Source organism: Glycine soja, chromosome 2, assembly GCF_004193775.1.
Source record: "Glycine soja cultivar W05 chromosome 2, ASM419377v2, whole genome shotgun sequence".
Lineage (NCBI taxonomy): Eukaryota > Viridiplantae > Streptophyta > Magnoliopsida > Fabales > Fabaceae > Glycine > Glycine soja.
Genome location: NC_041003.1, coordinates 44,824,457 through 44,834,696, shown reverse-complemented (window position 1 = coordinate 44,834,696; position 10,240 = coordinate 44,824,457). Strand labels below are relative to the sequence as shown.

At 34.4% G+C, this 10,240-nt stretch overlaps 1 protein-coding gene across 2 annotated transcripts; it reads left to right on the top strand.

Annotated features, from left to right (window-relative positions):
• The first annotated feature begins 417 nt into the window (after positions 1-417).
• Positions 418-4,939, top strand: LOC114397474. 2 transcript variants are annotated; one of them, XM_028359529.1, is made up of 5 exons: positions 418-1,681; positions 1,806-2,271; positions 2,682-2,784; positions 3,519-3,571; positions 3,950-4,939. In XM_028359529.1, the coding sequence occupies exons 3-5, from the start codon at positions 2,682-2,684 to the stop codon at positions 4,454-4,456; spliced, it is 663 nt and encodes a 220-aa protein (XP_028215330.1). In that variant the 5' UTR covers positions 418-1,681; positions 1,806-2,271; the 3' UTR covers positions 4,457-4,939. The 2 variants fall into 2 exon arrangements, with proteins under 2 accessions (XP_028215330.1, XP_028215321.1); XM_028359520.1 differs by having other exon boundaries at positions 418-2,271.
• Positions 4,940-10,240: the final 5,301 nt, after the last annotated feature.

Below are 10,240 nucleotides of genomic sequence, written 5' to 3'. Positions count from 1 at the left end.
CATGTGGGGATCGAAAGTAAAGAGACTACCAAAAAGCATAAGGCCTACGTGTTTTTTCAATGAAAAGTTGTTTTTTATAATAAAATAAAAGTAAATGCATTTAAAAGGGAAAAGTTGCTTTTACGTGCTATGTGTGTGTGTGAGAGAGAAAATAGCCTTTGCCTGCTATGTGTGTGAGTGAGAGAGAGAAAACAGCACGTGATGAAAAGTTGCTTTTTACTATAAAATTAAAAAAATGGAAAAACGTGTAATATCCAGCGGGTAATAGCCAAAGAGAAAGAGTGTGTAAATTTTTAAAGAGTAAAGTGGAAAACCAGAGGCATAAGAGGCATGGCAGCAAGAAAAGAAAAGAAGAGTTTGCGGGGAAGGAAAACCAGGCAGCAAGAAAAGAAAAGAAAAGCTTGCGGGGAAGGAAAGGAAAACCATGCAGCATGAAAAGAAAAGAAAAGCTTGCGGGGAAGGAAAACCAGAGGATAAATAAGAAGCAAAGCTTACCTGCGCGGGGAAGGAAACCAATGCGGCAATGGCGGCGCTTGCGGGAAGAAGAAGGAGAAGACACAGAACGGCAGGTATTTTTTTTGTAAGCATTTTAAAATAAATAATAAAAAAACCTAAGGCTCTTAATGGGCCGCGACGCGCGTGTCTACGTGGTGGGCCGCGTCCAACCAGAGGTGTTCTCCTATTCAACCGCGTCCGGTGACGGCGCCGGCGACGGACACCGCGTCGCACTGGAGTCGTGCGCGCATGGGTGTCCGGTGCGAGTCCGACACGGGACACGCCGGTGATGAGCCGCGTCCGTGCTTCATAAACTAATTGTTGTTGGATGAAGTTATGTGTACTTCCTCCATCAACAAGAATGATGAGATCGTGCCCAGCAATGGTGCCCACCAGTCTCAACGTTTCCGGCGCCACGTGGCCAGCCAAGGAGTTAAAAGAAATTTGGGCCGGGTCAGGGGTTGGGTCGTCAGGTGGGTCAGGAGTTGGGTTATCGGATGGGTCCGGTTCCTCTATATTAGGTGTTTGCGGGTCGTCCTCAGCCGCTATGAGGAGAAAAACCCTAGAGGCACAACGGTGTCCTCTGTGGTATTTCTCCTCACAGGTGAAACAGAGGCCGCGTTCGCGGCGGGACGCAATTTCATCGGGGGATAGGCGTTTAATAGGTGGTGTCTGTGGTGGACGAGGGTTAGTAGGAGTGGGTAACAAAGGGGGTCGCGGGGAAGGTGGGGTAAGGAGGGTGCGAAGGGGTTGCGGGTTTGGGGCTGTGGTCTGAGGGGGTAGGGATGGTGGTGGTGGGTGGCGAAGGCGAATCGGGCCGCGAGAGTCGAGAAACTTCTCTTCTTGTAGACGGGCTAAGCCCACGGCCTGCACCAGGGTGAGGGGTTGGTGGGCCTGAACCTCTCGCCTGATCTCGGGAGTGAGGCCCGAGACGAAGCAGCTCAGGAGGAAGGGCGAGGGTAAACCGAAGGTACGGTTGGCTAGGTCTTCGAACTCCGCCAAATATTGCGCCACCGTGCCGGTCTGGGTCACCTTAAACAACGTTCTGGTGGGGTCATCATACTGCGACGGTGCAAATCGCGTTTGGAGGGCCTGGAGAAAGCTGGGCCATGATGTGAACTGGCCGTTGGTGTTCATCCATTGAAACCACGCCAGAGCTCTGCCTTCCATATAGAAGGATGCAATGGTAAGCTTATCGGACTCAGGTGTGTTGTGATAATCGAAAAACTGGTTGATCTTAAAGATCCAACCCAGTGGTTCGGTACCATCAAACCGTGGAACATCCAATTTCATCCTATGTGTTGATGCAGGTGTTGGTTGAGGAGGGGATAATGGGGTAGGTGATGGGTTGCCACGTTGAAGGAGTTCCTCAATTTTTAAAGTTAGGGAATGCTGTTGGTTGGCGAGGCGAATCAAGGCTGCCTCCAGACGATCGGAGGACTCGGTTGAAGCATCGGAATTGGGCATCCTCAACGAGAGCACCAAAATGATAGGTGCTGCAGGTTACTCAAAACTCTGCAAACCTCACTCACACAAGAAAGGAATTGGGTCACGGAAGAGAAGAGAGAGAAGGAAAGGCAAATTCTTGTATATTATTGATTCACTAGTTATTTACATAGATATATAATGTCCTGTGCTAACAGAATTTGTGAAATTCCTAATTCTAGAATCCTCCAATAACGGTATGGATAGGAATGTCTCCACCCTTGCAGACCAAGCACGATCCAGTGAATCTTGGTGCCAGCTCAGCATTCATTTCTCAACAAAATCACCAAGGTACGCAGGCCTGATGACCCTTCTCTTGGTTCTTTCCTCATGCACCCCTGTTTTAGCTATGTTTACTCTTGTTTCTGATTCTGCTTCTTGTGCCTTTGTTTGAGCTTCTGTTATTGCTTCTGGTTTGCTATCACTTGTTTCACCTATTTAATTGATATTGATTTGGTGAAACACTTCCAGCTGATTTTTCATACATTTCAACGATGTACATTTTGATATGTGAACTGTGCACAAATGCTATGAATGCTAATGACACAAACACAAAATATCACCAAATGGCATGACCAAATGAAATAGCAAGCATTAATTAGTTCACTGTTTTTCAGATTTAATCAAGTTTTGTTCAACATAATTTCTTCCATGGTGAAGTTATATACGTAGTCTTGCATTCTGACCCTTAACATTTTCAGATGGTACCTTCCTCCGACAAGAGGCCTGCTGCATCCCAAAGTGGAGAAGGAGGACAGAACACAACTACAGCAGAGCATGCAATTTCTTCTCCTGAATTTGTTGGTAAGGAACCTCTGCTTTATGTAGTTATATCTTTATGTTATGAGGCTCTATCTTGTAATAAATAAATAAATAAATGTTTCATGGTGTCTCACCTTGAGAAGCAAGGTATATCAAAATTGTAACTGTGTTGTTTCATATTCCTGTCAGACATGCTTATGTTGAACATTAAAGATATTATGAATTCTCTCCCAAGTGTTATATATATATAACTTTTATTTTTAAGACTCTTACTCCAATGGATATGGAAATATATCACACAGATTAGATAAATTAGAGGGGCTTATTATGTCTATACTCATTTTTAAACCATCGTGTGCGTGTCTTACATTAATTTTATATTAATATTATACAATGTATTATAGTTGGGCCATGTCTTTTGATTTTTAAAATTTACTTTAATATTTATTATTGATTACGTTTATTAGCAAAAAGACCTAACATATAATTTTTTTAAAAGTAAAACAAATTCTGTTTAAATTTACTTTACACCACCGTTGACTCGATTCTGAATGGAAAAGGGTTTGTTGCACTTTGATTTGTGATGTTTAATGCACTCATTTTGCTATTAACAAGTGTTTGCTAAATTCTGGTAGTTATTATTATTATTATTATTATTATTATTAAAGTATTTAGGAACATACATCAAACTAAAATCCTGCTTAAGACTTTATCTTTTTGTTTGAATGATAATAAAGTGCAACTAAATTTATTTTCCATCCTTTTCCTTGATACAGGTGAAGACATTGGTACTCATTCTTCGGCTCTTGTGGAAGAAAACACTACTCAAGTAAGTGCCCTAAATGTGTTGTGATATGTGCATTTCATAGGACTACTCAAAAATCAATACTCCTACATAGAATAGAACTCCTTGTAAACCCATTTCTAGATTTGTTGCAATTTTATTGATATATGAACGAGACAAATTTATGGAACATCATTAACCATCCTCATTGTGCAACCCAAAATTTGAAAAACACATAAAAGAAACTTGTATTGTAAAGATGTCTAGTTTACACCTCCATGACACTTTCATTGAATATTACTATTGATCATCTAGCTTCTCTAAAATAATGCAAAAATTAAAAAAATGCATGTGTATGTGTATATGGAGTTATTAAAATTTCAATCATAAGTTTTTAATTAACCAACTTTGCTTGGCCAACAGGAACAACCAGCAGCAGCAGCTAAAACCACAGAAGCAAGGAACCAATATCAAAGCTTAAGGGAACTTTTTAATGGAGAAAGTTCAACGCCATGCCTTGCAAGTGATGTACATGATCAGACCAATGACAAGGGGAAGGAAGTGCATAAAAAACTCCCAACAATAATAGTCTTAGAAGAAGAATGCCAAAATGCTGAACATGGCTGGGCTGATGATGCTCCTGTTGCTGCTGCCGCTGCTGAAACCGTTTTTCACCAAAAAAATGGTGAAATTGATCAAAAGGGAAAAGGCAAAGTGCATCAGACTAATCCACCAAAACTGCTAGCAGATGCCATGAAGAGCAGCATCATCAACCCATTCTCTTTAAGTTCAAGTCCATCATCTTTTTTGCACTTAGAAGGTGCAAGCTTCTCAAGTTGGTCTAAACCAAACAACTCTTTGTCTGGTTTGGATTTGAACCTTGCCCCAGATGGCAATGCAGATATGAGTCCAAATGTGAACCAACAATAACCACAGCATAGTAATGCAGTACTCTCTTTTAGTTACTCTGACTTGCAAAGGGGTGTTGGAATGCAAAACCCTATGGGTCCATTTCCAAAGCAGCAGCCATTACTACTCTCTGCTGAGTTGTTGGTGCCTTCTGGGATGGAGGGGAGGTGGATGAGAAATCTCGATCTTAACCAGCCACCACCACAAGATGAGGAACTGGAAGAGGCACAAAATGAAGTGGATAATCATTATCTAAGAGATTAATGATGATGAACAGATAGCTAGACTTGTGGATTTTACCAAAAACTTGTTTTTTTTACTCTTCAAATTTGCCTTACTTAAATTGTTGGTAGACTTAAGATGGTTTGAGTTGGGACTCTGCTTGTTTGGTTAGCCAAAAAGTAGTGAATGTTTTGTGTTTTGTTGATGCTGAACTACACCATCTTATTTGGTTTCAATGGAGGTATATTTTGAAACTCTTTGGATGATTATATATATGGAAAAATGTGCTGGTTATTATATTATTAAAAGAGGCCAAGGCTATCAACTAGTCTGTAAATCAACTTGTGAAGAGTTATTCTTGTTTAATAGATAGTTTTGAATTTAAAGTTTTAAGTATTTGTTAAAACAACAAAATCAAGACCTTATAGTAAGAAAAAAAATTTCACAAATACTTATAAAAATAGAATATAAGAAAAAATTTAAATAAATTAAAATTAACTTTTACATTCCCAAATAAGTTATGAAACACCGACACGGACACCGGACACGACACGGACACAGACACGTGAACACCTGTAATGTCCAAAATATAGTACTTAGTACGGGTGTCGTGTCGGTGTCAGACATTGACACAGACGCGTGTCAAACACCGGACACGACAAGGGGTTAGGGTGTCCGTGCTTGATAGCAAATGAGACCTAAACTTGCATAGTAAATTTAATTATATAATGAAAACACATGATATTGATTCAGTGACAATGTTCAAAAGAATTAGGAGAAGAATCTGAGACAGTAGTATTATATTTTAACCTGAAAAGGGGAAGGTGAAATACGCATTGCTAGCAACATAGAAACAATGCAGAGTTTTGAATATATGTTCAATGTGGCAAAGAAAATAATTCCTATTTTACCGAAGCACACACATCATCACTGAAAGATTCAAGTTGTCCCTTACTAATAATAAAACAACCCAAACCCAGATTCTCCCCTTTGATTATTCAAGTTCCCATAAATAAAGTCCATGACATGTTAGGAGTAAGGTAAGGCACCAGTGTGCTTAAGAGGTTAAGGTGCACACAAGGCAGAAAGTATAATCCTAGTGACTTCCACCTCGAATAAAATCAGAACCCATGTCTCATTCATCATCCCCATCACAATTACTTTTGTTGTCTAGCACCCTCCGAAGTTGATTCTACACCCCCTCTCTAATTAATGATAATAACATTAGTTAGGGACTATTTATTTGGTAGAATTTTAATTAGCAAACTATATACATTAATTACATAATACATTTTAGAGACTATATAGTATATATAACATCAATGAAAAAAAAAAAAAAGAAGAAGCTCATATACATAATACAACGGTAAAATCCAATAAATATATCTTAGTTGATAACATACGATAAGCTTGTGAAAAAATTTAAATTTAATTTTCACATCATACATCATTAAAAAAATAATAATTTACATATGATTAAATTTTGGAGAAAAAATTGTTTCATAGTTAAATCAGAAGACTAAAACTTATAAAAATGACTTCTATTTCACTAGAGACCGAAATGTTCTCATTACTATAAAAAAACACTATTTAAACGTTTAATATGTAAGACCTTTTTACCATATTTATACATCATTATTGATTGTTAAACTACCTTTAAAACACAAAGTATATCAAAAGAAAATGAAAGAAAGAGCATAATATTTAAAAAAATATGAATTAGAAATGATTTATACTAATATAGCCAAACAAAAATATTTAAATTATCTAAAAATGTCTTTACAAAATATTCTTTTTCTTGGAAGTATTAATCTGATTGTATTATCACATGCAAGTTGACTGTTTAAGCACTTTATATAGAGTTAATACAACTTAAAAATACTTTTATTTTCTATTTATTATTTTATAAGAATATGAAGAATTTTAAAAGTTTTTTATTTAATAATAATTATTATTATTATTATTACCGATTGGTTTGTCAAGTTTAACAAACTTTTTTTATAGTTTGGATTTGATTTTTTATCTAAAAAAACTCTTTCAAAAAATTTGAATTTGATATTTCTAATAAATAAGTCAATCAGAACCAAACCTTAAATAGGTCAAACCACATGCTCATTGGCTCATTTCCATCCGTGAACCCCACACACTTGTTGTATTTAATGTATTGTCACTTGAACTAAGTGGTGTCACCATCCTCAAGTAATTTCTTTGTGGAAAATGAGAATCCATGGGGCCATGTTAGATTCATTGACATAGACAAAATCTTTTACTATTAGAGAAAATAACATATGCCCATTTATTAAATATTTAGTATTAAACAATATCTAGTATTAAATAATAGGTAAAAAGTAAGATAGATCCATAGTTCAATTGTACTTGCATCTCGATCTCCTCAAGTAATTAGCCTAGTTTTAGTTCGGTTACACACATACACACTTATATAATAATATCATGTCCTTTTGGAAGTATATAGGAAAGAGAAGTGCTTTCTCCATAATCTATAAAAAAATAAAAATTATTATTTTGTAACATGAATTTCTCAAGCTGGGGCTTAAAATGACTTTGTTTCTTCTTTTTAATCACAATTGCATAACATTGGTAAAGAAAATAAGTTGGAAGTAACAGTTGAACACTGCAAGAGATTTTAAGAGGAAATCCGAAAGAAAAAATAGTAAAAAAACTTAATCTCAGTAATGTCAAATTAAACATTTATAGCTCCAAGTTCCAACCTCTAGCTAGGTAGAGTTGTTAATATTTATTTTAATTCCAGCCACTGCAAAACTGGTCAGATACAAGAAGATTGATCAGTTATGCAATAATTACTATTACAAAAACTTTACCCCAAGAAGAAAATGAGAAAAAATATGACACAAATGTAGAAACATCATTCAGCCCCTAGAGAGTATGGAAAAACAAAACCAATGTGGTGAAACCACTCTTGTATTATGTGGCCAATATTTGTTTTTGTTCTTATTATTTGGGGATAAAGTGACCAACTCCCACTACACGCTACAATCAATCTTGTGGCATGTTTTTAAGGTAAACTCTGAGTATAGAGTCAACAAGCCAATCAATATGAATACTCAAGAGATAAAAAAAAATACATGACACATTAATTTAAAAATTAATTAATCACATCTAATTAAAAAAACATTTTTTTCAACTTATTATTAACTAAAACTTGATATCAAGTAAAAAAACATTAAAATTAACCACTCAATTAATTGAAGAATATTTTAATGAAAATAATATTAAATAAAATAAATATATTAAGTTTTTTTATTTAAGAAATAATATATTTTCTCTTGAGAGCACAACCTCATTTATGTGACCAACAATTCTATTTTTTTTAAATGGTATAACTATAGTGAGGCAATTGTGTGCAAGCACGTGCAAAATATAAGAATTGTTTAATTTTGACTGCAACATTTACAACCCAAAGATATTGATTTGATAAAGTTTTAACTATCTGATTGGACAATTTGTAATCCTTTTCAAAAATAAAAATAGGACAATTAGTAATAATCATTAGGACTGGTATGCATGCAAAATGACCTAATGAGGTCATATTTACAAACTATTTATCCCAAAGGGTCTTTTTTTAAACAAATTTTGAAGGGATTTATTTTTTAAAGGGTTCTGCCATTGCAAGTAGCGGGTTCCTTCATGCATGGTTCCGCCATTGAGAATGGCGTAAAGCACCCAAAGGGTTCCGCCATTGGTAATGGCGAGATACCCCATGCCATCAACCATCCATCATCTATCATAATGGCGCCATTCGTGCACCATCTTTCCGCCAGTCAGACTGGCGAATTTGACTTTGCTTTTGTACTGATTCTGCCAGACCCTCTGGCGAGTTTTGCTTTGTATTGATTCCGCCCGCACTACTGGCGAGTTTGGCTTGCTATTGATTCTACCAGCACTGCTGGCGAGTTTGGCTTGCTATGATTCTGTGACTTTGTGCATTGCAAACAGTGCATGCAGAGGTAGCTTCAGTCTAGGCTTCATGCATGCTTTCTACTGTTTTGCTAGGGTTCAGTTATAGGTTTGCAGAAGAAAAAATTCAAACATGACATATTTTCAGGTTTTAGAAGAAGGCTTTAATTTTTTTTGAATGTAAGAGGGGAAGCCATCCTCTTCCCTTTCCCTTCAAATAGGGTTGTTGCACCTACAATATCCAATATCCATCAAATACACACATTCTCTTCTTCTATTCTATTTGAGTTTGAGTTTTTGGTGGTTGAAAAAAACTTTGCTGGTGGTGTTATTGAAAGCTTCAATCACGTATGATTTAAATTTTCATATTATTATTATTGAATTTTAGCTAGTAATTATTTTAGTTAGTAATTTATTTTAGTTAGTAACGATTTTAGTTAAGTTTTCAGTTAGCTAATATAATTAGAATTTATATTTAATTTTTTGTGATTATTTTAGTTAGTAATTATATTTAAAATAAAAAATAATTTAATTCAACAAAATATTAGATAGTATTAGGTAGATGTATTTAATTTTTCAAAGTATTTTATAGTGTAAAAATAATCTAATGTTATTTGTTATAGATAGTAGCAGGTAGATGTGTTTAAAAAAAAGTAGATAATATTAGATAAGTAGGTATGTTTAATTTTTCGTAGTTATGGCTAGTGTAAAAATAAATTAATTTTATTTGTTATAAAAAAAATATAAATAGTATCAGATAAGTGCGTTTATAAAATACTAGATGTGTTTAATTTTTTACACATATATCTAGTGTTAAAAAAATATTTGTGTTTAAATTTTCGTAATGTTATCTATTATAAAAGAAATTATAGATAGTATTAGGATTATGCGTTAAAAAAATATTTGTTTAAATTTTTGTAATTATTTGTAGTGTAAAAATAAATTAATGTTATTTGTTATAAAAAAATTATAGATAATATTAGGTTACGTCCGTTTAAAAAATATTATCTGTTTTTAATTTTTTGACTTATTTTTAGTGTAAAAATAAATTAATGTCATTTGTTATAAATAAATTGTAGATAGTATTAGGTAGGTACGTTTAAAAAATATATTTGTATAATTTTTCGTAGTTATTTCTAATATAAAAATAATTCAATGTTATTTGTCATAAAAAAAATTATAGATAGTATTAGGTTACATGCGTTTAAAAAATATTATGTGTTTCTAATTTTTTGTACTTATTTGTAGTATAAAAATAAATTAATGTCATTTGTTATAAAAAAAGTATTGATAGTATTAGGTAGGTGCGTTTAAAAAATATTATCTATGTGTAATCTTTCGTAATTATTTTTAGTGTAAAATTTGAATGAAATTATTTGTCATGTTGTAATTTTTTAGATTTTTTAATATTAATACTAATACTAATTTTAATTGAGATGCCTTCTTCATCATGTTCGTCAAATATTTCAATTAATCCTGGTCCCGTTGACGGTGACCTGTTGTGGATGCAAGATAAACATATTTCACAGCATATTTGAAATGGGGAAGAAGATAGAAAACTACATATTAGAAGAGTTGTTCCCACATATCACGGTCAAGAAGAAATACCTAGATTATTCCTCTACTTTGTCAATCTGGTTTTTATTG